The sequence below is a fragment of the Pantherophis guttatus genome, chromosome 9, assembly GCF_059756535.1.
Source record: "Pantherophis guttatus breed Tessera chromosome 9, ASM5975653v1, whole genome shotgun sequence".
Taxonomy (NCBI): domain Eukaryota; kingdom Metazoa; phylum Chordata; class Lepidosauria; order Squamata; family Colubridae; genus Pantherophis; species Pantherophis guttatus.
The window spans coordinates 32,616,816-32,641,667 of NC_142071.1; the positions used below are offsets into that span (position 1 = coordinate 32,616,816).

General features: G+C 50.9%; 1 protein-coding gene across 1 annotated transcript; it reads left to right on the forward strand.

Moving 5' to 3' along the window:
* The first annotated feature begins 963 nt into the window (after nt 1-963).
* Nucleotides 964-15,543, forward strand: FXYD6 (FXYD domain containing ion transport regulator 6). Its single transcript, XM_087875574.1, has 14 exons — nt 964-1,246; nt 8,441-8,508; nt 8,700-8,738; nt 8,831-8,905; nt 9,405-9,441; nt 9,540-9,589; nt 9,814-9,833; nt 13,025-13,139; nt 13,249-13,746; nt 14,048-14,086; nt 14,489-14,599; nt 14,769-14,843; nt 15,101-15,137; nt 15,225-15,543. Exons 2-14 carry the CDS (start codon nt 8,448-8,450, stop codon nt 15,247-15,249), a joined length of 1,182 nt encoding a protein of 393 aa, XP_087731700.1. The 5' UTR covers nt 964-1,246; nt 8,441-8,447; the 3' UTR covers nt 15,250-15,543.
* The last annotated feature ends 9,309 nt before the right edge of the window (nt 15,544-24,852 follow it).

The following is a 24,852-nucleotide window of genomic DNA, read 5'->3' on the forward strand; positions in this document are numbered from 1 at the left end:
CAGAGCCTCTGTGTGGGATACAAAGATACATCTCCAGGACTCCAGAAATTGCTTCAATATAGTCTCTCTTCTTCCCCAATGAATAGTGGAATACTACTATCCTCTCCTCTGGGGAGTTGGGAGTCAAGAATAGGGGTAGGGAAGGGGTCAGAAAGGTGCTCTGGAAACCAAGGAAGGGCAAAGCCAGGAGAGAAATGCTAGGCTTGTTCTTCCAATTCCTGCACACACACATTTAATTTCCACAAATTGGGAGGTGACAAAGCATGAAACTCTGGGATGCAACCGCTTTAATGAAGGAAATGCTGCTCCCCCACTTCCCCCCAGACAGGGCTGGCTGGGGAGATACAGGCAGTGTTGTGCCTACGGGGGGGGGGGGGATGCTGTGGGCAGGTCCAATTGCCAGATTTCTGCTCCAGGTGCCTATTTTGCACCACCATCCAGTGGGATCATTCAGGTGACGGGTGGGTTGAGGGCCCCCCCAGAAGCTATAGTTTGTTGACCTGCATGATTGGCTCAATGGTACCTAGACGAATTAACCTCCAACATTAAGGGATCAGGGCTGAAGGACGCCCTTTTCTGGCTCCTGGAGATTCCAACCCAGAGGGGGCAAACTTCCCGGCCCAGGGCTGGACTCTGCAGGAGGTTTAGTTCAGGCCTCCCCGCTGTCAGATGGCACAGCTGGCAACAGGTGGACTCAAAAATCCAACTTTCTCTCTAGGTATAAATCTGCCTTCCTTGCTGCTGCCCCGGCCCCGCTGCAGGAAAGGCCCCAGCCGCAACAGCAGGGACCCGCGCATTGGAACAGTTCCCAGCGAAGGGAAGGCAGGGAAGGCTATGTATGTCCTGCCCCCCAAGTCCCTCCACCTAGGCTGGCGGACGGAGCCTTGCTCGGGAGCCTCGGCTCAGAAGGTCTGGGCGAGGGGGCTCCCAGCGCGGCCGCCCATGCTGACATCACACGCGGAGGGAGGGGAGAGACCCCCGACCCCGCCCGGGCACGTCGAGCGCAGCCAGCAGCCGCCCGCCTTTCCTCCGTGCGCGCGCTCGGGTCTCCGCTTTCGCCCAGCGCCTGCCTCGCTTCCCAGCCGAGAGCGGCCATGCCCGAGCCCCTGGCAAGCCCAGCCCTTGTCAGCTGCGAGGGGACGCGGGCGTGAGCCGAGCCACAGCCGGGAGGCAGGAGACGCCCACCCTGGTGCGCGGCCCTTCCCTCTGCGGACGCCGTCTGCCCGGGAAGCCCCCCGAGGGGAAGGTAGGAGGCGAGACGGGAGCAGCCAAACGGCCGGCACCGACGGCCTCGCCCTTTCCTACACTGGCAGGTCGAGGGCTCTGCGGCTGGGTGTCCGAGGCGGCCCCTCTGGGCGGCGGGGGCCCTCCGTTTCCCGCGCCCGAGCGCCTTTCTTCCGAGGACGCAGCCGGCGGAGAGCCGCTCTGCGAGGGGAGGGGGGCCGGGACAAGAACACCCGCAGCTCCGCCGGGAAGCGGCTTCTGGGCACGTGCGGGCTGCCGTCGGTTCGCTTGTCGAGCACAGCGGGGCGGCGAGGGGCGGTGGACCGGCCGGGCAGGCGGCTTTTTCTCGGGGTGGGGGTGGGCGGGAGGGACGACACCGCTGTTCTTCCGCACCCCGCCCTGCTGGCTTGCTGACTGCGGCCCCCGCCCTCACTCCAGCCGCCCTCCCCGTTCATCGCGGGTCTCTCTGGCTCGCCATTGGTTTCCGGTTGCCGTGTCAACCGCGGGCAGGCACGGCGCTCCTGTCGGGGGTTGCCTGGTTACCGCTCCTCTCCCGCCGTGGGGCGCCAGGACGCCTCGCAGGGCTGCCCCTCCCTGCCCGTGTGCCGCGACGTGCCCGGCGGGGAACCGCGCGCTCTTCCCCGCGACAGTCCGGGCGCCGCGGCGGACTCTCGGCCGCCCCTCGGAGTCGCGCCTTTCGGCCCTGGGGAGGCGCCTACTGTCGGCCCGCGTCCCCCGCGCCAGGACGCCGGGTCTGCTTTCGGCCCCCAGGGCTGCGTGGGGCGGGCGGGCGGGGCGCGCTTTGTTTACCAGCCCTGCGATTGGGGGCGGGGCGGGCCAGAGCCGCTGCCGCCGCCTTCACGCGCAAAACATCTCGCGCAGCCCCTTCCCAGCGTTGCGCAGGCGCAAAGTTGGCCATGCTGGCTGCGTCGGGCTTTTAGGTCGTCTGTCTGCTATATTTGGAAAAGAAACACCGTCCCCCTCCCCCCTCTCAGCTGCTGGGAAGCAGCCACCAGGCGACTGGTTTGGATGCCTAAGCAGAAACGGGCGGGTCGTTTCTTCGGCCTCCGGAATGAGAGCGAACGAAGGGCAGGCGTGCATCCTCGCCATAAGCGCCGCCCTTCAAGGGGGCGCAAAGGGCGCCTGGAGGGTGGGGGAGAAGCTGTCAAGGTCGCGCCGCTCTGGCCGGCCCAGAACTCTCTGTGCAGGTGGCCTTGCAAACATCTCCGGTGGGGGGTTTGTTATTGCAAGACCACAGCCTGAAGGGCAGTTGGCATCCTTAAGAGAGTGAAGTGGGTGAGATTCTGACGTCCTCTTGAGACTCTTGGTCTTCACCCACGGAAATGGCTGTGGGGCAGCTCAGTGAGATTTCCCACACTCTCCCTCCTGTGTTGGAATAATGCTGAGAGAGGCACTTAGAGGTGAGAGATGCACTTGCTTCAGACGTGAACGGTACTCTGCCCTCTTTACCTGTGCCCAGAGGACCCACGGCCCACCAGCTGCCATAATTCTTGAAAGCACAGTATGATTCAGAGCCCACTTGGCCAAACGTTTTTATTTCAGCAAGCCGGCCTGGCCTGAATAGGTTTTATGGGTTAGTTTTTTAATTGTATTGCTAGGGGTTTTAAATTGGGGCGGCTGTTTAATTTAATTTATTTTTAATTATTTTAACTTTTATATTTATGTTATTTTAATTCTTGGCTGTTCACCGCCCTGAGTCCCTTCGGGGAGAAGGGGGGATATAAATAAAATAAAATAAATAAATAAAGGAAGGAAGGAAGGAAGGAAGGAAGGGTAGGGAAGGCTTATGGTCAGAATCTGGCAGTGCTGTCCCTTCATGAAGCTCCAGTGCAGGGAGGTGATCTCCTCCCAGCTGCTGATCTCTGCAGCACTGCCTGCCAGATGAATGAACAGGCCCCACTCTTCAGTGGGCAGCTCTTTTGGGGGGAAGGGTGCCTCCACCAGGTTGATCAATCTCCTGGTTTTGGAATAGCTGGGTGCCGTAGTTAATGCCAACTGCACAACAGATTTTTAATCTGCTTTGTGGTAGTGGTGTGCACTGGCTTATGAGGGCTGTTTGGTCAGGGATAGGTTGGAGGGGTTTCTGCTCTGAGATGAATAGATTTCCTTGCAAGTGCACCCATCGCTACCCGCCCCCCAGCTGCTTCCATTTGAACAAGATTCAAGTCTTCAATCTTTTACATAAAGTCTTTGTGATACTTACAAAATCACATTTATCTCTTCATATGCTCATCTTTTTTCTAGTTCAAGTTTCCTCAGAAACTTCTGTAGTTTCTACACAGATTTTGGACCACTTTCACCTGAATTTCCCTATAATTGACCAAGTGTCATCTCCTATGGTTCTACAAGATGATAAGAACTTCATCTTGGTCTTCCTGAAAGAGATTCTAGATCAGTGATGGCTAACCTTTTCTGGATCGAGTGCCCAAAGCACCCATGCCCGAACTCCCAAAATGCAAGGCACATGCACCCCCGCGCATGCGCCTTGCTCCCCATGCATGTGTCACACCTCTGCAAGTGCTCCACCTCCCCTGCATGTGGGCGCAGCCCCCCACGCCCTGCCCCCTGTGCATGCGCGGCAGAGACCCGACCAGCTGGCTGTTGGGAGGCACGCATATGCATGGCAGAGCTGAACTGGGGCGACGGTTCGCGTGCCCACAAAAAGGGCACTGTTTGCCACCTGTGGCACGCGTGGCATAGGTTCGCCATCACAGTTCTAGATAAAGAACAGTGGAAACTGTTGGCCATGGCCATGCCTTTACTGTTTTGCATGAACTGCCTGCTTCAGGCCATGTAACAGCAGCTCATTAAGGTGAAGGTCAGGGCTTTGACTTAGCCTTTTCAAAACAAATTTCTTCTGCTTCAGTCATTCCATTGTAATTACTTCTGTGTTTAAGTTTATTGTCATGCTTCATGCCCCACATTTATTTAAATTTCCTCTCGTGGACAGATAACCAAAAATTGTATTACAAAATTTCTTGGCACAATCCCAAATCCATTATCCCTTTAGGATTGTGAGCCAACTGGGACAAGAGACTGCAAAGAGACCTTATTGTGACAGTTCACTGTTGGAATGAGATACTTTGCTGGATTGCGTTGTTTCATTTTCCCCTAACATAAAAAAGTTCCACTTTCATCTTGTTTGTCCACAGAGCTTTGTGGTCTTCAATTTGAGATGGGTGTTTTCTGAGATCATAGTTTCCTCCCTGGCCTCCTCCTGGGCACACAATTCTCATTTCTTTGATGGTGAACTCATGGCCAGGGTTAGTGGAGAAGGCAAGCCTGGCCTGTAAATACTTTGCTGTTACCGTTGGTTCTTTGCAGCCTCTGGGTTATTGTATGCTTTGCTCTTAAGTTATCTTTTTTTGGGGGGGGGCGGGGCGACTATTCCTGGTCTTGCATTTTCTCAATTTGAGCACTGTTTCCCTGACCATGAATTGATAAAGGCCAAAGTCTTTAGGATTTACCCTCTAGACTCTTGAGCATTGCCAGGCCTTTCCCTGGGATCTGCAGAGCAGGGTTGAAATGCTACCGGTTCACATAGGTTCGGGCGAACCGGTAGTAAAAAAAAGCTACTGGTTCGTCCGAACCAGTATTTCCGATGATCAGCTGTGCCGCGCGATTTAAATTCGCTAGAAAGTTGCTTTCTAGCAAATCTAAATCGCGCGGCACAGCTGTTCCTCCCCTTGCTGTTCTACTTACCTTGTTAAGCCTCCTTTTTCCAGGCGAAGTGTGCGCTTGGCACGCACTGCATATGCATGCAGCATGCGTTTGATGCACACTGCACATGCGCTGAGCACTGCTTTTGGTGCGCACTGCACATGCGCGTGGAGTGCACCATGCTTTTGGTGCACTGTGCATGTGCGTATGTAGTACGCATTTGGTGCACGCGGGCAGCAAACCAGTGGCAATCTGTAGAGGATTTCACCACTGCTGCAGAGATGTTCCCTTTCCTTCATCTGTGTTCTGAGGAACAGACTCTGATGGTGACAATCAGTGTCTGGGAATATAGGGGTTTTTATAGGGGAGGAGCCCTCAGACTCATACCTGACTGTCATCGAGTAGAATCATTAACCCAATTTACCCCCATAACAGAGAGTGGATTATATTAGGGCTTTGTATACTTTTTCCAGCAAAGACTGTGAAGGTTGGCTTGGTGTTCAATAAGGAGGTGACACAGAACACTGTTTTGAGTGTTGTTTGTTTAATCAAACCCTCTTTATTTATTACAGGTAGTCCTTGTTTACAGACCATGCACTTGGCAATTGGACAATGGTGCTGAAAAAACAAATTTATGCCCAATTTACAACAATTTATGACCTTCACAGCATTCCTCAGCCTCGTGATTTGTATTGCATTCAGTACACAACCTGTGTTTCTCTCCCCTTGCGGAACAGACTGAGGAAGGGTCTGCAAGAGAGTAATGGGCTGCCAGCACATTGCATGACTTTTGATGTGTACCAGAGGGTACTTGGGCATTCCAGCGCTCCAAAGAAGGGGGGTGGGGGTGGAGCAGGGTAGGAGGCAAACAAAAGCAGAAGGTATGAAACTGACTAATCTCGTCTTCTTTATGTCAGAAAGCACCCTCCCAGCCATTGATTTCCCAGATAGCCACCTCTTTGCTTAGCGTTAAGAGTTCCATGGGGTTTTTAAGCGAGGACTACCTGTAATAAGATGTTGTTGAAGGTCTGGTCACTTCTGAGGGTTCTCAAGGATTACCATAAAGGGTCCCCAAATGTTCTGTTGTGGCTGAGCTGTTCATACTTGCTGGGAGCTGTTTGGAGGCTGAGATGAACATCGGAACAGAAGTTGCACCTTTCTGGATTGGATGTCTGGCCCATGGAGTCCATCAACCAGTGCTCCCAGGAAGCTCTGCAGCCCCCAGGAAAATACCGTAGGCCAGTTTTCCTCAACCTGGGAAATTTTAAGATGGATGGACTTCAATGCCAGGAATTCCCCAACCAGTGAAATTGAAAGTTGCTGGGGTTGAGAAACACCACTCTAGGCAGATACTCAGTGTTCCAAGGACTTTCATGAATCAGTCAATCCTTTTTTAAAGCCAGAGAACTGTTACCCAGCTTCACATCTCATGATAGCAAATTCCAAAATTTAATTATGTATTGTGTTAAAAGAATTTGAAAGTGAGATGGGTGATACCTAAGTCTGACAAACAAATAAGAAATAAATAAGAACATCCTCGGAAAATTTTAGCTTTGTGGCAGTCATGTTTTAAAGAAGCATTCCCTGTTTTCTGCTAGAAACACTGCAATAATGCAGAGCTTTCAGCTTCCTCAGCTTCCAACATGAACTGCCCAGGGGACCTCCAGCTATGATTCCTCCAAGGTTTCTAGAAGAAAAACATCAGCAGCCTGGAGGGGTGGAGCTGTGGTTAGATGTGCAGTATTGCAGGCAAACTCTGCCCACAGCCTGGAGTTCAATCTTGACGGGGCGCAAGATTGGCTCAGCCTTCCATCCTTCCGAGGTCCGTAAAACGGGGATCCAAACTGTTGGGGGTGAATAGGCTGACTCTGTAAACCACCCAGAGAGTGCTGTAAACCACTATGGGATGGTGTACAAGTCTTAAGTGCTATTGCTATTGGTATCACCCAAGGTCAGTTAGGTGTTATTGATTTTAATGAATTTTAAAGACTACTTTTATTAACATCTCTGATGAAATATTCCAGAGCAATCAAACGTTCACCCACTCCTTTGTGCCATTTTGGAAGAGTCTCTCCACCAGCATCCAGATGAGCATGGATTAATTCCAAGATTAACATCAGACCAACAATCAAGTAAACAATACCCCAATCAAGAAACTATCAAAGAAGCCAACAGTAAAGAGCCCAACCAAACAATCTCATAAGACTTTTCTCACTGACCGGGGCAAGCCACTAGAACAGGGGTGTCAAACTCGCGGCCTGCAGGCCGGATGTGTCACATACTAGCCCCGCCCCTGCCTGGTTTAGCAAAGGGGGGGGGAGTCCCAATATGTCACGTGATGATGCCATGACAATGTGAGTTTGACATCCCTGCACTAGAACATAAACTCGGAGCAAATACCACTCCTTACTAACTCCTTACCTAGTTTGAGTAATGAAACATCTGCAGGAAAACAGCTGAGTTCAGAGAGTGCCCAAACCCCTTCATTTCAACCCTCAGCTGTAAATATTCTCCTTTATTGATATATGCAAAATATTGCATTGCCTGCTAACCCTTGTGCTGTAGGGGCCTGGTAATAGGGAAGGGTGGGTCAGATGAATAATTGAGGCAATTGAAGGTTGTTGGTGGGTTTTCCATAACCACCTATGGAATATGCCTAAGAGCTATTGCCTGTTCAGGCCCATTACACAGAGAACACTTGTTGGAGGCCAAGGACACAAGCAGCCACAGACTTCAGGCAATCCCCAAGTGTGTGTGTGGGGGGGGGAAGGGGTTTGACAACAATTGCCTTTGGGCTGGGTGCCCTTTGGGAAGGCCTTGCTGCAGCACACGAGAGTCCTTATGCCACCCCTTCCTTGGTTGTCTTGCAGCAGCTGCTGTGCTGAGCTCTGCCCTGTATTTTGGGTGGGGATCCAGAAGGAGGCAGGCAGCTGGAGGAGCAGAATGTGCTGCTTGCTGAGCTGAGAAGTGACCTGGGTCTGGAGAGGTGTCCTCGGGAGGACGCATCTCTGTGTGTAGGAATCTCTTCGGAGGTGAGGGAGAGGGTGGCTCAGTTTTGGCTCTCTGCCTTGCTGAGCCAGGAGACTTTTATGGGTTGACGCAAAGTGAGGAAAGGTGGCTGGTGGGAGAGACGCCCTGGTCTCCTGCAGAATGTGACCCACATGAACGACAGGAGAAGAAAGCCAGGGGCTCTCCCTGGACCTTTGATTCTCTGCCAAAGAGCTTGGGCAACAGGCTTCCCTCGGCCTGAGCTGCAAGCCAGTCCGTCTTGTCAGGATCCAGCCAGGCTGGTTTCTTAGCAAGAGAAAATTACTCAGAAGTGAGTTGTGCGGACAGGAAATTACAGTTCTGCCAGCTGCGGGTGATCCGAAACACGGTCCCCACGTGCAAAGTGCAGCCTGGATTGTGAGGAGGTTTTGGAAAGTCCCCCTGATATTCTGAGCCCAGGACCCCTGACCAGACTTCTCCCCTCCCTGGGTCACCAGGAAACAGGTCCCCGGGGCTGCCTGATGTGCCCTCTTTCTGTCTCCTGCAGCACAGCCATGATGGGAGGCAGCCTGCTTTTTCTCTGCTCTTTCCTAGTTCCAGTGATCTTGGCAGAGGGTATGTATAGCTTGAGGGGGGCTATGTCTGTGCCTCAGCCTACTCTTGTGGCAACTGCTGGGAAGGAATAGATTTGGGTGGTTTCCTTGCATGCACTGTGAAGTCAGGATAGAGGAGGAGGAGGACTTGGCTCCCCTCTTGAACTGCCCACAGAACTGCCACGTTATGGATGTTTTGTTTGCTCTTTCCAGCAACTGAGCAAGAGAAAGAAAAGGATCCCTTCAACTATGGTGAGACACAAACACCTTTATTTGACCCTCTCCAATATTTCTGAGCATTGCTGCAACCTCACTTCCCTTTGGTCTTCCCCATTCCCTTTCAGACTACCAGACCCTGCGGATTGGCGGCCTGACCTTTGCCGTTGTTTTCTTCACGCTCGGGATCCTGCTCATTCTGAGTAAGTGAACTCCGGATTAAGGGCAGGAATGCTGCTTGCCAAGAGCCTGGCCTCCCTGGGGCAGGAAAGGAAGCCAAGTGGAGATGGCCTGCCTCCCCTGGGTACTCTGGCCAAGGTGAGGCTTTGGCAGGAAAGGGGCCCCAGGCGATAGTTTTCATCCCCCCCTCTGTCCACACCAAAGAAAGAGATGGAAACAGGAAGCAGCTGACCACTACATCTCCCGGGCTGGAGCTGCCCAGCTTGGCTTTGCTCAGGAGGTGCCCATGCCAGACTTGCCCTTTCTTGCCCAATGGAAGAGGAAGGCCAATGGTTTGTGCACAAGGCAGCTGCTTTGTCAAGTCCCCGCCTCCCCCCGCCCCAGCTCAGCATCTGGTCTGCTCTGCCACGGTGGGAGACATGCCCGTGATGCCAGGAGAGTCATGGCAGACAAAAGGCTTTTCCCGTGGCCCCCACCCAGAGCATCTCCTCTTGCCTCACGTTGCCGTGTCTTTTCTCCCAGGCAGGCGATGCAGGTGCAGCTTCAACACAAAGGCCAGGTGGGTGAGGAGGCTTTGCTTCCTGGCTGTCCTTCTCCCCGTCGCCCCCCTGGGAAGTGGGAAGGTGGTGACGCCCCCTGTCTGCTCTTGCTCTGCAGGGCTCCTGGTGATGAGGAGGTGCAGGCTGAGAACCTGATTGCTCCAAACGGTAAGGCTTGGCCAGGCCCTGCCCTCATTCAGGGGGGAGGTCTTCTGGCCCCAGAAGGGGGCAAAGAGTTTGCGGAGCCCATTCAGTCTTCCACCTTCCTCCCCTGCCCCCACTGTGCTTGTGGCCTGCCCTCAGTGCCACTGGAGTAGGAGAGGAGCCTGCAAAGTGTGCTGCGTTTGCCCAGGGGGTGGTCTGGCCTCATCAAAGGTGGTTTTTTGCAGCAGCAACAGCAGCACCAGAGAAAGCAGAGAACTGAAGTGAAGGTGTGCAGGTGAGTTTTCAGAAAGGGAAGAGAGAGTGTGGGGGGGGGAGGGCTGTTGAATGGCAGAAACGGTGCAAATCTTGCCAAACTGAAAATTCAGGGACTATCCTGGGTAGGAGAGAGGAGCAGCTGACTGAAAAAAACCTGACAAAGAAGCCTGAACCTTTTGGGAAATTTGCATGAAAAGTGATTGTTGCTTTCTCTCAAGAGTGGCTACAGCCTTTGCGAAATGGGGCTCTTGTTTTAAATGTGGTTTTAAACCAGATGTACCTTCATGTGCTGCAGGGGGTCTTTCTGCTTTGCCACTGTTTCCTTTTCTTCTTCAGCAAAGGAGAGCTGACACTGGACCGGTAAATTCCAAATGCAAACCAGATGAAGGGACATGGAGGTGATGGCCCCCTGGTCCTCTAAGGGAATGTTGACGTTTTGGTGTCCATGTTGGCCTCTGCCCTGGAAAATCAGCCCTCTGCTTAACTATTCCCCACAAAATTCTTGTCTGATTGCATAATGTTCATCTGTCATTACCATGGTTGTGGCCTTGATGTTGTCCTTGTGCAACTATCTCCTCTGTGACCCCCCCTCCTCCCCCATGCTTGTTCGATATTCTGACCCTCCCTGGTGAAGACCTGGCCGCTTCTGCCTTGATGTGCACAAAGGCTGTGGCTGCCCCCCACCCAGTTGAAACAGGAGGCGGGGAGGACTGTGGGAAGGGAATCCGGCACCTTGGTGGTGTTCAGCCTTGGCAGTAGTGGCCTCCCTCCCCTTGCCCCTGGCCCTTCTCCTCACCAGGTGGAGTCTGGGTCCCTCCAGAAGCTGCCTGTCAGCAAGGCCATAATGGGCCGTGCCCAGTGTCTCTCATGCCAGCCAGCCACAGGGCCAGAAAAGGAGCTGGAATGGGAGGGGCTCTTCTCAGAAGTCTTCACTTGGCTCCCCAGGAGGCTAAGAGGGTAGTTTGGCAGGGTACCTTTTTCCTGGGGTGGAGATCTGCTGGCGGGGGTGGGGGGCAGGTATTAACTTTTTTGCAAGGCCTTCATACAGTGGGGTGAGGTGATTGCTGTTACCATTGACTTGATTTGGATAGGGCATTAGTTCTGCCAAGTTCACACCCCTGCATGTTGCAACACAACATCCTGCAAGATTTTGGGTGCCCTTGGATTCTTACTCTAAAGTGCTTGGCAGAATTGGCAACAGAGTTCAGCACAGGAAAGAATGAGAAATTCATTTCCAAGATGGTTTCCATTAGAAGCCCAAAGAGGAGCAGAGTCTCTTCCAGATGAGGGTGGGAAGTGGATTTGGCCTACCTTAATGCCCTGTTCCCCAGCCCTAGAACCCACCCACCCCCAAATGCAGAAGGCTCCCCTGGTTACTTCTCATCTTATGCAGCCACCTGATCAGAGGCTGCCAGTTGAGGAGAGTAGAAGAGGAGCCAACCCTTTCTCTTCCTCCCCCTCCCCAGTCTTGTCTTTGCTGTGGTTGCCACACCTTCTGTATTGCCATGTGACTCTATTGTCTCTGTAGTGTACAGTAGGTAACAACCATTGAAAGCATCTGTGTACAAATGTAATTCCAAAACCCAAGCCATGGTTGTGCGTTCACTTGATGTAGGCTCTCCTACTGTGTGGCTATGATAAAGGACTCCCACATGTTTGTGCTGTATCTCAACTCAAGAGAAGCATCAAATAAAATATTGTTTCTATTTCAGTGCCTCACTGTTCTCCTGCAATGCATGAGGGGTCCTTAGGAGGGCTCCGTGAATAAGGAGGAGTTGGGGCTCCTGCACTTCCGGTGCCCGTGTTCCCTTCAGCCCATGCCCTTGTCCTGTTTGCAAAGGAAAAACGCACTGGTTATCTATTTCTCTCTCTCTCCCCCCCCCTCCCTCCCTCCCATCATCCATCCATCCATCCATCCATCCATCCATCTATCATCTCTATCCACCCATCCATCCAATCTCTTCTATCATCAAGATAGGCTGAACAAATAGTGAGATTTGCAAGTAGGGGGCAGCCCACTTGCCAATCACAAAAGTTGGGAAGCAGCAGCTATTTATGTCAGGCCAACTTAGGTTGTGTGGCCTTTGGGGGGGGCTGCTGCCCCCTTCGGATGGGATGTCATCGGAGAGCACAATCCCACAAAACCTGGACAAAATACAATGGTGGGAATGGAGGGGGGGAGATTTCCTGTATGTGAGTCAGGTTGTGTGCTGAAAAGAAGGCAGGGGGTGGTAAATGCACCTTCCTGGAGTGTGGGCTCTGAGTGGAATCTCCACCATTGGAATGTCAATGAAGGACCCCAAGGAGGATGTTCCGCTGAATGGGTTGATGGCCAGAGAGCCGCCTGAGGGCGTTTCTGGTTGACCTTGGGGAAATCCTTCAACTTGGCTTCCTGGGGTGCCTGTTGTTTTAGTCTCCTTTAGGGGTTTCCCTGTAATGTCAGAGCAGCAGCCAGACATCAAAAACCATTTGCTGGCACCTGAAAGATAAAGGTGGATTATTGCAGATGTTTTAAGAGATCACAACTGATGGAAAAATAAACATGTTGGAGAACTTCAAAAACCACATGACTTGGTTGCTAGGGAAAGACTTTGCAACGGTATCTGTGCCTGGACCCCACAGGTTTACAGCTGATTGTTTTAAGCCTTTCTGCATGCTACAGCAAACATGTAAAGCCATGAGCTAGTGCCAGAAAGCCTTCCATTGGAGTAGGAGCCTTGCCCAGGACCTCGCTCCAGAGGGTCCCCCAATAAAGTGCCAACCAAGAGAGAAGTTCCAAGGACAGTGCAGTGGCCGACTCTGCTGGTCTTTCCCTCTGGCTGCCTCACTCTCTATGAGAGAGGGAGGGAGGGAGGGAGGGAGAGAACATGCTTTGGCTTCTGGGATGGGAGACAGCTCCAGCTGTTTGGCTTTGGAGTACCCCATGTGCTTCATTGACAGGGAGACACAGCTATTTCCAGTCTGGACGTAGACTGCTGCAATGTGATATGGGGAGGGAGGAAGCTCCCCAAAAGAAGGGGGACTTCAGCAACCCCAGTCTGAGAGATGCAGATCAGCCTCAATGCAGGCAGAAAGACCTGTGCCCAAAGACCAGGATTGAGCCATCTGCTCATTCAGGAGTGGATGGTGGCAGGCAAGAGTGGCTTCTACTCAAACTGGACCCCTTATTTACCTCCACCGCAGCTGAGCCTCTCCTATAACCCTGATGCCAATTCTGGGGCAGCCACCACTCCATGGGAGCAGCAACAGGATGGAGCAGAGCAGAGTGGGGAGCCTTGGGTGGTCCAGGCCTCAGCCTGTGCCTTATTTTCAAGGAGACTGAGCCCTTCCAAAGGAGGGTAGCCTCCCCCAGGCTTTGCCTTGTGACTGGGATAAACATTATGGGCAGCTGGTTAATGTTTAATGAGGTGTTTGTCCTCCGTGCTCCCCATTACAATGTATGTGTGTGCAGCCGAGGCTGCTCTGGCTGTCCATATCGGAGCCAGACAGGCTGGAAAAGGGTAGGTGGTCCAGGTTCTTCACAGCTGGAGAGAAATTACCCCCTTCACCAGCCCCCTCCCATTTCCTCCAACAGAAAGTCAGAGGAGAGAGTAACTCCGACCTTTTGATCCAGCCCACCAAATGCGATGGTGACTCTGCCTTGAAAAGGCAGGCCCAGATTCTGCTCACAGGGGGCACCAGCCCTGGGCCAGAGGCGAGGGGGGAGTGTTGGAGAGGTGGAAAAACCCCAGAAGAGGCGTCCCCATCAGACGCGGGAGGGGGTCCTGCGGGCCCTCTATTTATTGCCCCGCACAGTTGCTCTCCAGTCCTTTCCGCAGCGAGATCTGAGCTCTCCCAAGGGACGCGGGCAAAACCAGCGGGTGGCGCGATGGGACCGGTTCCTTTCTCCCCCACCGATGTGGCAAGTGGGTCTTTTCTTGTACTTGCCGCATGCACGGGGTGCGGGTGGTCGGTTTCAGGCCGAGGGCCTCTGCGTTGTCTCCCGAGCGCCTCTGGGCTGCCATCTTTCCTCGGCTGGGGCTCCTCCGTGGGGTTGACAGCGTAGCCAGCTGTTTTGCAGTTGCTCCACCGGCCGGCTTGAAAGTTTCGGATGCCGAATGCGAAAGGCTCCGGAGCCCGGGTCGCAGCGTCTCCTCCTCGGAAGCCCAGCCCCGCGACTGCCCGGCTTCTGATTTGATTTCTTTTCTCTCCTCCCGTTCCTGCCAGAAAATTTGCCGGAGACCGAGAAAGCCATATTTTCTTACGGTAAGAAGGGGCGAAGGGGCTGAGCCCAGGATGGGGCGGTACAGGGAATTGGCCGCCTCCACTGCTACCCTGCCAGGGGCTCCAGAGAAAGGGGAGACGGGCTTGCACTGCCCGGACTACGGTCCCTTAATACCAAGCCGTCTACGAAAGACCTCCGAGGAATTATACTGTGAATAATAAGAAGGGAACTGAGAGGACACCGAGCACCACTAAGACTTATCCCTCCCCAAAATATTGATTTCGTTTCATTTCTATATCGCTTCCCTTTGAGCAAAACACAGTAAAACGTGTTTACATAAGACAAGATCAATAAATATGGGAACACACTCCGACACAATAAAAAAACCGTTAAAAAGGAGTCCCCCCCCCATCCCTCCCGCTTTCCGAGCCGCGCTCTCCTAGGACCAGCGAGTCACCAGCCACCTTCCTTAAGCCTTGGAGGAGTCTCGCCTCACCTTGCCGCTCAGATCCACGCCCCTCCCCTCCCCGCGCCTTTGATTCACAGCTTGTTTGGTAAGTAACCAGGCGGGGCATGCAGGAGGGGCAGCCGGTCGCGTGCAATTTTAGCGCTGGGTCCTTGCCCCGTCGCAACCAGAGGCAAACTCTCTGGCCGCCCCGCTCTCCCCCGCCCGCCGCAAGCTTAGCCTCTGTGTATGCCGAGCGCTCCTTCTTCTCTCCCCAGACTACGAGACCATCCGCCACGGGGGGCTCATCTTCGCCGTGGCGGCCTTCCTGATCGGGCTCGCCATACTCTTCAGTAAGCGGCGGGGAGGGAGGGGGCGCGGGGGAGGTTCTGGCGACCTTTCCCGGGACCCAGGAAAGCGGGCGAGAGCGCCTGGCTCGCCCCTTCCTTCGAGGAAAACGGGAGCCGCTGTCCCCGCCTTTGTCGGTCTCAGGGTTACGCTCCAACTCCCGGGAGCAGGCGGCAGGGAGGACATCGGGGCGGCCAAGCCGAACCCCCCAACAGCTGCCCGTCCCGGCGGCTCGAGGCTTCACCAAGTTCTTTCGTTGCAGGTCGGCGGTTCCGCTGCGGAGGGAAGCAGCAGCGACGGTGAGTACCCCTGGCCCCATTAGCCCAGACTCCCAGGCCCGGGGACTTTCCTGATCTCCGCCTGCTCTCCTCCCCCCCTCTCTCCAGACCCGGCGAAGTGAACGAACTGTGAACCCGGCTCTGTCCAGCGCACCTTTCTGCGAGCCTCCAGCTCCTTCTAGGAGGGGGACAGGGAGTGCGGGAGGCCTAGCCGGCGGCTGTAGCACCAGTGGCGGCGGATATGCCTCTTCTCTGCCGGGAGCAAGAGGCTGCGGACCGCGCAGGTGCTCCGAAGGCTCAATGGGAAGCGTCTCCGGTCGCGCGTCCGAGGAAGCGACGAGCCTACAGGTGTGCTTGGCTGCCGCCGCACCGCCTCTGGCCATGAAATAAAGCGCCGCCTCCCAAGTCGGGTTTTAGCCTGAGAAAACCGGCTCCGCTTGATCATTGTGGCCATCCCAAGTGGGCAGCAGGTGCGACATTTCTCCGCCTGGGGCATGCTCTCCGATAAGGGGAGCGGGAGGTCCCGGCCGACGGGCAGGAAGAAGCGGGGGCTTTCCGTACCTTAGCTGCGCTTGGTCGGGACAGAGCTGCCAACCAGAAGAGGCCGGCGGCCTGTGTGTGTGTGTGTGGGGGGGGGGGAAGGCAGGGGTGATTTTTCACCTCAGCGGTCCAAGCGCAGAGTTCCGGGTTGGGGATGGCCGGACTGCAATTCCTTCCATGGATGAAAGCAGAAGAGTTGAAAGGGGCGGCAAGTGCCCTGAAGGAGGCGGGAGGATGTGTGTGAAGGTGGGTACCAGCATCCTGTATGCTGCAACTCTTAAAAGAGCCTCCGGCCAGAAGAGTATTTGCATCCTCCTAAAGTCTGAGCTGTGGGGATTATATCAGAATCCCACCATCTGCTGTGGCCTTTGATGCCATCTTAATGGGGCAGGCTGATTTCATTGGCAGTCACAAAGAGATACGGGGTGTGATTCAGCCAGGATCCCTGCTTGCCATCTCTTTCTTTTGGCCTTTCTCCAGGGCTGAGTCCAGGTGCTTTCCTCTGCCATCCTTGAGTTGGCATAAAAATAGACCTGCATAAAAGTTAGTGTCCCCATTGCCAATCACTATCTTGTCCCTTTGCCTGTTTCTGAGTCCTAATTTGTGAGCATGTTAATGGTTGGCTTCCTCCTGTAGCTTTGGTGCCCCCAGCCCCCCCACACCTTTGGTAAAGGAAACACCTCCTGGTCAGAAGAGGGCAGGAAGAGGGAGGGTGGACCTTTGGAACCCAGCTGGGCTTCTCAGGCAAAACTCAACTTGCTCTGTCTTGACCAAGAGGGCAGAAGGGAGAAACTCTCCTAGGATGTTAAGATTCTGTGCAATCACAGAGTTCCAGTTATTATTGGGGTTTCTGTTTTCTGACCAGGCCTGTTTCAAAGTGCTGAATGTGGGGATGGTGGAGGCCAGTGAGCCCCACTTTCTCTTCTTAATGGGCACAACCCATTAAGATGCTCCCTAGTCGTGAATTAGTTGTTGGCCAATAGGGCATCCACACTGTTCACACATGCCATATTTGGCTGCTCCAAGTGAGACTAAGTGGAACAGGAGCAAACAGGATCTGGAAAGCGGGCTAGGGGCCAGGCTCCCCCAACCCCTTTGCAATGTTGCTTCTCTTCCCATCATTCCTAAACTAAAAGAAACCCCAATATTCTGTAACAGAGATGGCTACAATCTTCCCTCGGGTGCATCAGTTTTTGCAGCAATTGTGGTCTTTTAAAGGCATGCAGCCTTTTTGATAAGACAGGTAGGGCTCTTGAAATGGAGGACACTGAGTGGAAGAGCTGCACTTCAAAGAGCTCCACTAGAGGTCAGTGTAGGTTCATAATTTGTTCTATAAAAGGCAGGCAGAAGAATTGTGTTGGTTGCCTGTAAAAGGATCAGTATCTTGATTAGGGACTTCCAAAATGGCACAAAGGAGCTTTTGATTTCTCTGGAACACTTCAAGAGAGGAGATGTTCATAAAAGCTGTCTTTAACATTTCTTAAAATCAATAGTACCTAGCTGATCTTGGGTGACAGCAATAGCAATAGCACTTATTCTTGTATACCGCTGCATAATGCTTTATAGCATTCTCTCTTTCAATCCATTCCTCCCACGCCCCCAAAGCTAGAGATTGGGGTGCCCGCATCTGGTCAGTTGCAGTTCTCCTGCTCTCCAGGAACTAGCTGGTGGACGTGAGGGTGTTTGGCCAGAGAGGCAGGCAAGCAGCCTAGAGAAGCCCAGGCAGGGTCCCAACGCACCTCTTCCCCCCCCTATCCTGACCAGTGGGTAACCTCTTTATCAGGGGTGAGGGACAGCAAAGCAAAGGGAGAAAGCCAATCATTGGCGCATTCACACATTCACGTTAGGACAAGGCCACAGACTCAGAAAGAGGCAGGATGAAGTTTGGCAATGGAGACACCAACTTTTATGCTAGTCTATTTTTGTGTCACCTTGAGAACAGGTGGAGCACATCGCCTTCATCAAGTAATAAACTAACCTGCTAGTATTTCTCCTGAAATGGCACTACCTGCAGTTCACGGCGGGATGAAGCACAAGAGACCCCTGCATGGGAAAGTTGCTCAGGGTTGTATCCTTGCATATTATCATCTCCCAATTGTTTGGTCTACCAACTATTGGGAGAAATTTGAACACTGTCATCCATGAGACTGGCACACACAAACAAAAATCAATTTCAATCATATCATTTCTGCCTCTGAAAATTAAATGTGGCTTTTTATTTGTCTTGGAAGAAAATAATTAATCCCTGCCCTCCTGAAGAGAGACCATCTGCCCCCAGCCTCTGTGGAGTGTTTGAGCGTAAATCTCAGGGGAGCGGGATTATAGCTAGAGAAATATATATTGTGGAGGGCCAACACCTTGTCTCTTCCTCCCACTCCAAAAAGTGTCTTAGTGGTAGTTATTTATTCCACATCAAGAACTCAGTGGGATTCTGTGTCAGGCACAGATGTAAGAATAAGACACCATCATTACCAGTGAGCCACACTGGGAATTATATGTCCTTTGTGTTTACCCAAAGCCATACAGCAGGTTGCATCCAGGTAAACTATTGCAATTGGACACCTGCAAGGTAACTCGGCAAAGGCTTAGCCATAACCCCCTTCCTTTTTTCTGGCAAAATCTGGAAAGAGAAAGCACAGGGATATGGGAATTTATTCTCAGTTACTTTCCCCACAATGCTGGGGAACAGATTTTGCCTTCTTGATCTTTTTGCAAGGACAGTGTTCTCTTTCCACAAAACACCCTTGGAACTGAGATATACCTAATTTGAGAACAATCATCTATAGGGAGTCAGTTTAGCTGACCAGATCCTGGGAAAAACAAAGCAAAGAGGGGGTGAAACACAAGGCTTATAAGTCTGAGCCCAAGAGAGGGGAAGTCGAGCTCTCCAGGAGAAAGAAAATATTGTAGACATCCCGGTGAATGCTGGGGAACTCTCTGGCCTAGGAAGGGCCGTTCCGACAGGGTTCCTCTTAATAAGCCCAACCTGAGGGACTGTTTCCCACATGGTCTTACTCTGGGAATTAATCCAGGCCCAGAATGGAGAGGCAGTGCAAGAATGGTGACTCGAATTATCCGCAGACAGATTAGCCAGTCCATGTTTAGGTCGTTAGAGAAAAGAGATCTGGAGTTCTTAAATTCCTGGGCCACTGGACTAAGCCAAGCAGGCCGCTATTCATGAACACAGAGACTATATTGATTTTCAAAAGGAGTTGCAGTCAATAGCAGGAATGGCTTCCCTATCTAGCTTGGGATCTCAATGAGAGGTGAACAGATATTTATTTATTTGAACAGTTATCTAGAATATCTGTGTAGTCCCTAACAGGTTTTCTGGTTATATGCAGAAAAATTGAAAAGCACATACAAATAAGAAGCAAAACCAATGTCAAAATAAGAAAATACAGGTAGTCCTTAATTTACAACCACAATTGAGCCCAAAATTTCTGTTGCTAAGCGCGACAGTTGTTAAGCGAATCACTGCAGTTAAGTTAATAACACGGTTGTTAAGTGAATCTGGCTTCCCCACTGACTTTGCTCACAAAAGGGAATCAGATGTCACTGCAACCGTCATAATTATGAGTCAGTTGCCAAGCTTCTGAATTTTAAACACACAACATGGGGATGCTGTAATGGTTGTAAGTGTGAAAAATGGTCATAAGTTTATTTTTTTGGTGCTGTTGTAACTTCGAACAGTAACTAAATGAACTAATGTAAGTTGAGGACTTCTTGTAGCCGGTTCAAGACATCAGAATACAAAGTCAACAACTTGTGCTGAAAATGACACATACCCCAATAGTTGGCCTCTGCTGACACCACCACTGATGAAAGGCCCTCTGCTGAGGAGGACGAAGCTCTTCTTATTTGACTATGTGGACCAACCAACATGCACGAGTCTCGGTGCCAGGGCCTCTAATGGGCATATTTGAAGCCCTCAAAACAGTTCAGGAGCAAGAAATGTGGCAGAAGATTAATCTGTACAACTGTGGAGCAGAACTGGCACCACCAAAATAGTGACTGGGCAGCAGGGTCAGATGGAATAGTAGGTCAGAGTTCAAGTGCTCTTGAAATGCCACAATTTGATCCAGGAACCTCCCTCCAAGCATCCTCAGAGCAAAGCTGGCTCCTGGGTCTGCAGTGCCCTCCAGATAAATCAGTTCCTGCCATTACCAGCATAACCATTTCACCAAAAGTTGACCCATCATAATGATTTCTACGAATCTCTGTAACCCATCAATTATGGGTGCCCTCTATACATGAAATGGACATGTATGATTAAACAGTAGTTTGGGGGGCTCATAAGGGACTCACGTTTTGTGCTTTGAGATGGATCTCTTATCAGCCCCTAAAAGCAGATTTGAGGATCTCTTCTGGGGGCTAAGGTGAACTTGAGAACAAATTATAAGTTATAAATTCTACTCGGTTCACAGAACCTTCTCTCTTCCCTGTTGCTTTTATTGATCTGTTCCTTTCCCTGTTGCCTTTGGTCAGCTGGGCTGACATCCCTGCCCGCCCCCTGCCCGTTGATCCCTTTGAATCTACAACATCATTTCTTCACCCCTTCATCTTTCATCTGGTTGTATTTAATCTTCTTCCTGTGCCGCCCCCATCCCCAGGCATCCTTTGCTTTTTCCTTCTCCAGCTTTCTTTGATGGCTTGCTGGGTTACACCCACTTCTGAATTCTGGGTGGCTGTGGGCAAGTCAGATTGAGAGCCTGCATGCTCCTCCGTGAGAAATTTGATCAGGGAAGCTCTCAGATGTCGCTGATTTCTCCACATATCCTGGTACCTTCAGGAAGGCAAAGCAGTTCCTGCAGATTTTACTCTGTTAGTCATTGCCAACTTTAGGGAGCGATGCTCATCTCCATTTCGAAGCTGTTGAGCTAGCACTATCCAAAGATATTTCCATGTTCATATGGCCAGCATGACATCACAGAGCACTGTTACCTTCCCATCGAAGTGGTACCTATTTATCGACTCATATTTGCATGCTTTCGAACTGCTAGGTTGGCAGGAGCTGAGGCGAGGATGGGAGCTCCTCTCATCTCATGGTGCTCAGGTCTTGAACCTGTGCTGCCGGCTTTCCAGCCGACAAGCCCAGTGTCTTAACCAGTGAGTCATCTCTGCATCGTGCTGGTACCTTCAGGACCCAGACAGTAAATGAGAAAGCCCAAGGAGCAGATCTCCAGTCCCAATAGTTGGTGACCTCCATCACCGCCTGACATTACTCTGAGGGGATCACTGACAATGGCCTGCCTGGAAACCTCACACATCAGGAGAAGAAAAAAGATCATCGCCTCCAGGGAGTCATTAGCCCAGAATTGACTAGCTTATCTCTGCTGGCCTCCTGTTAACCACAGAACGTTTGTGTCCAATTATAGTAAATCAAAGATGAGTTTATTAAGGACAGTAAAGACAACCACACGGTAAAGGAAGAACATAGCAGCCGTCCAGCTGGGCAAGCGGCAAATGTGATCTGTAAAAGCCTGCCTACCTGGTTGAGGGCAAAGACTGAGGTCATGGGGCTCTTCCATGGCTGGTTTCTCCCTGGAGGAACATGCAGGCTCTCATAGGGCAGAGTTTCTCCCTCAAAGAAGCCACTCCGGCTCTAATTCATACTCTGCCAGAATGGCAGGGGAGAGATGGGGGATCACCCCCCCCCTGGTGGCCTGGGTTTTATACTTTGCTCTGCATATGCAACAAAGCAGAATAAATACCCCTCTATTCTTCTGCCTACTTTCAAAAGGTTTCTAAGATTTCTTCCAACTTAGTTTCAAAAAATTAAGGGCCTCTGATAGTTTGAAGTAGCTTATTTGAATTTCATGAAACAATTTTAATGCTTTTTTTAAAAAGTGTTTTTGGTTAAACCTAATTTTGATTTTGTGTGGTTTTTATTTTTGCCTTTGCTTGCCTTTGGTTTGATTTTATCATAGCAAGATGGACTTTATTCTAGTAAAGGGGTTTTTTCCTATTATGTTATCATAGCCCTGAAAAGAAGCATCTTCTGTATTATTTCCCGCATCCTTCCAGGCCACAGAAGATGGGTAAGAGGAAACCCAGAAGAAAGAAAGGGTAGAGGCTTCAGAAAAGGCAACACAGAAGATCATGAGAAGGAATGGTCTACTCTGAGAAGAGAAGATGGGAAGGGGGTGGAAGGATAACATTATTTGAATATCTAATTTTAGGGAAAGGAAGGCATGTTTCCAAGAAGACCAAAAAGACCCTCACCTTCCCAAGAGTAAGATTAATCTGATAGTGATGAAGAAAGGAGTGAGGTCCCTTTTGCTGACTATGAATGAATGACAGTCTTCCTGTACGCAGAAAGGGGCCAACCCGGAGGAAGAGAGTGAGGCAAATAAGCTCCTAAAGAATGTAAGACACAAAGGTGCTTCCCCCACCACAGAGATGGCCACAGAGGGATGACTAGAGCTGAGCCTTCTCAATCAAAGGGCCTGACTGCAGAATCCCCTGCTGGGGGAGGAGGGGAGGCATGGAAAGACTACTCCATGGTCAAAGGTTATACCCCAAAGAAAGAAAAAGGGGTCTGAAAACATCACCCATGCTCCAGCTCCTGGATATTGCTAGTTTGTTTGCTTATTTATTTCCAGTACTTTTGTGCTGTCCAGTTCCATCTTGATTCCAAGTGAATTACATAAAATATTATATAAAATATAACATAAATATAAGAAACTGCATGTAAAAACAATAGGGTTCTACTAGAACAAAAACAGAAATGAAAACAAAAACGGTTGCCTGGATAGTCATCATCCTATTGAACTTTAAATCTCTGCAGAAACATAATGGTTTTTGCTTATTTGTGGTAGGCTAAAAGGGCAGAGCCCAGGCAAACCTTGCAGGTAGCAGGGGCTGCATGGGACTATCCATCACAGAGAAACACTACGTTCAGGCCCCTGTTGCCCTCTCCCCACAATTCTTGTAGAGATGGGATCCCAGCATCTCTTTTTGCACAAGACAGGACAGTTTTTCTTGAACAAAACAGTTCCCAAGTAAGTCATGTTCAAAAAGAGACAAGGCTCTTCCCCACTGTATAAAAAATTGTGAAAAAAAGTCAGCATCTTGCCAACTGAAATTGCCTACATATAATTAATTTAATTTAATTTAATTTAATTTAATATTTAAATTTATATACCGCCCTTCTCCTGAAGGACTCAGGGCGGTGAACAGCCAGAAGTAAAAAACATCAAATACAAAATTTTAAAACAATTTAAAAATAAATTAAACATTTTGGCCCGACAGTTAAAATCCCCCATTAAAAATCCAAATTAAAATACACAATTGGAGAGATTAGGCCAGCCCGACTTGATGAAATAAAAAGGTTTTGAAGGCCCCACGGAAAGTATGAAAGTCCGGAATCGTCTGTATATCCAGGGGGAGCTCGTTCCAGAGGGCAGGTGCTCCCACAGAGAAAGCTCTCCCCCTGGGAGCCGCCAGTCGGCATTGTTTGGCCGACGGCACCCGGAGGAGCCCCTCTCTGTGGGAGTGTACTGGCCAGTGAGAGGCTCTTGGTGGCAGAAGGCGGTCCCGTAAATATCCAGGCCGTAAGCCATAAAAGTGGTCACCAACACCTTGAATCGCACCCGGAGGACCACCGGGAGCCACTGCAGCTCACGCCGGAGAGGTGTTACATGGGAGCGCCATGACGCTCCCATAATCACCCGCGCGGCCACATTCTGGACCAGTTGGAGCCTCCGGATGCTCTTCAAGGGGAGCCCCATGTAGAAAGCATTGCAGTAGTCCAGGCAGGAAATAAGTTTCTTATTTGAGAGTAGAGTACGTTTTGGAATCAGAGTTTTTTCCAATAAATATTACTAATCAGAACTCTGAGAGACTTGCTTTTTGGACTAATTATTTCCAGTCCCAGTTGATACAAGTGGAGGTAATATGTAGCCAAGCAGGGTACCATTTTAAAGATTAAAACTGAAGCACTTTGAATGGAAGTCTGTTAGCAACCCAGACAGCAACCAAAGAATTGATATTCTACAGTTTGCACTGTAGTTCCATAGTGTCTAACAGCCAACCCAGCCGAAGCTTCTGAATGAACTTCAAGGGTAGTCCCATGCTCCAGTGTTTTACAGTAATCTAACTGCAGGATGGTCAGTATGTGAATCACAGTGGTCAGAGCATCTTCCTTAAGTAAGATCGCAATTGGCACACCCACCTCAGCTGGCTTGCCTTTACCTGCTGTATCAGCAGCAGCAGCAGCCGTGAGTCTAGGAGTCTCTGCAAAATGAAGTTCAGCTCCTTTAAAGGGAGAGTGATCTTGTCCACAATTACGGCTGGAATTATTCTCACTTTAGAACCAGAATGCTTGTGAACAAATAGTAGTTTTATTGTGCTGGGTTTTGGCCCGTACTAGACCCGGAATTAAAACTTCCTTAACTTTTCTAGTGTTGTGCCTACGTGATATTGATGATACCTTCTACTGTTTTGCTATGTAGGGTTGAGATGTGGCTCCTAATGTACGTCTAGCCCTCCCACACCATCTCACACAGACGGGAAGAGGTCACCTCATTTCCAGTCAGCTCCCACCTCCAATTCCAGCCCCGTTAGGAAGAGAATGGTACCCTCCCAAGGTATCCTTCCCGCAGACCCTCCCTCACAGCTTTACAGTCACAATTGAGCCCAAAATTTCTGTTCCCACATGAGACAGTTGTTCAATGAGTTTTGCCCCATTTTATGACCTTTCTTGCCGCAATTGTTAAGTGAATCACTGCAGTTGTTAAGTTAGTAACATGGTTAAGTGAATCTGGCTGTCCCATTGACTTTGTTGGTCAGAAGGTCACAAAAGATGATCACTGATCCCAGGACATTGCAACTGGTCATGAGTCTGAATTTTGATCACATGACCATGGGGATGCTGCAACGGTCATAAGTCTGAAAAATGAGCATAAGTCACTTTTTTCAATGCTGTTGTAACTTCAAATGACCACTAAATGAACTGTTGTAAATCGAGGACTACCTGTATTAAGATACTGTTATATTAAGTTCTTACAGAGCCCCCTCCCTTCCCTGTCTTCACCTTGCTACCTTGGGCAACTGGACAGTGCCAGTCCAGGCCCATTTCTTCAGGACAGGTCCTTTAGCACTGCCAAGGCACAATCACATTTGGGCTACCTCTGAAGGCTATGTCATCAACAAAATGTGCCAGGGAGGACTAAATCTTGATTTTCTCCTCTAA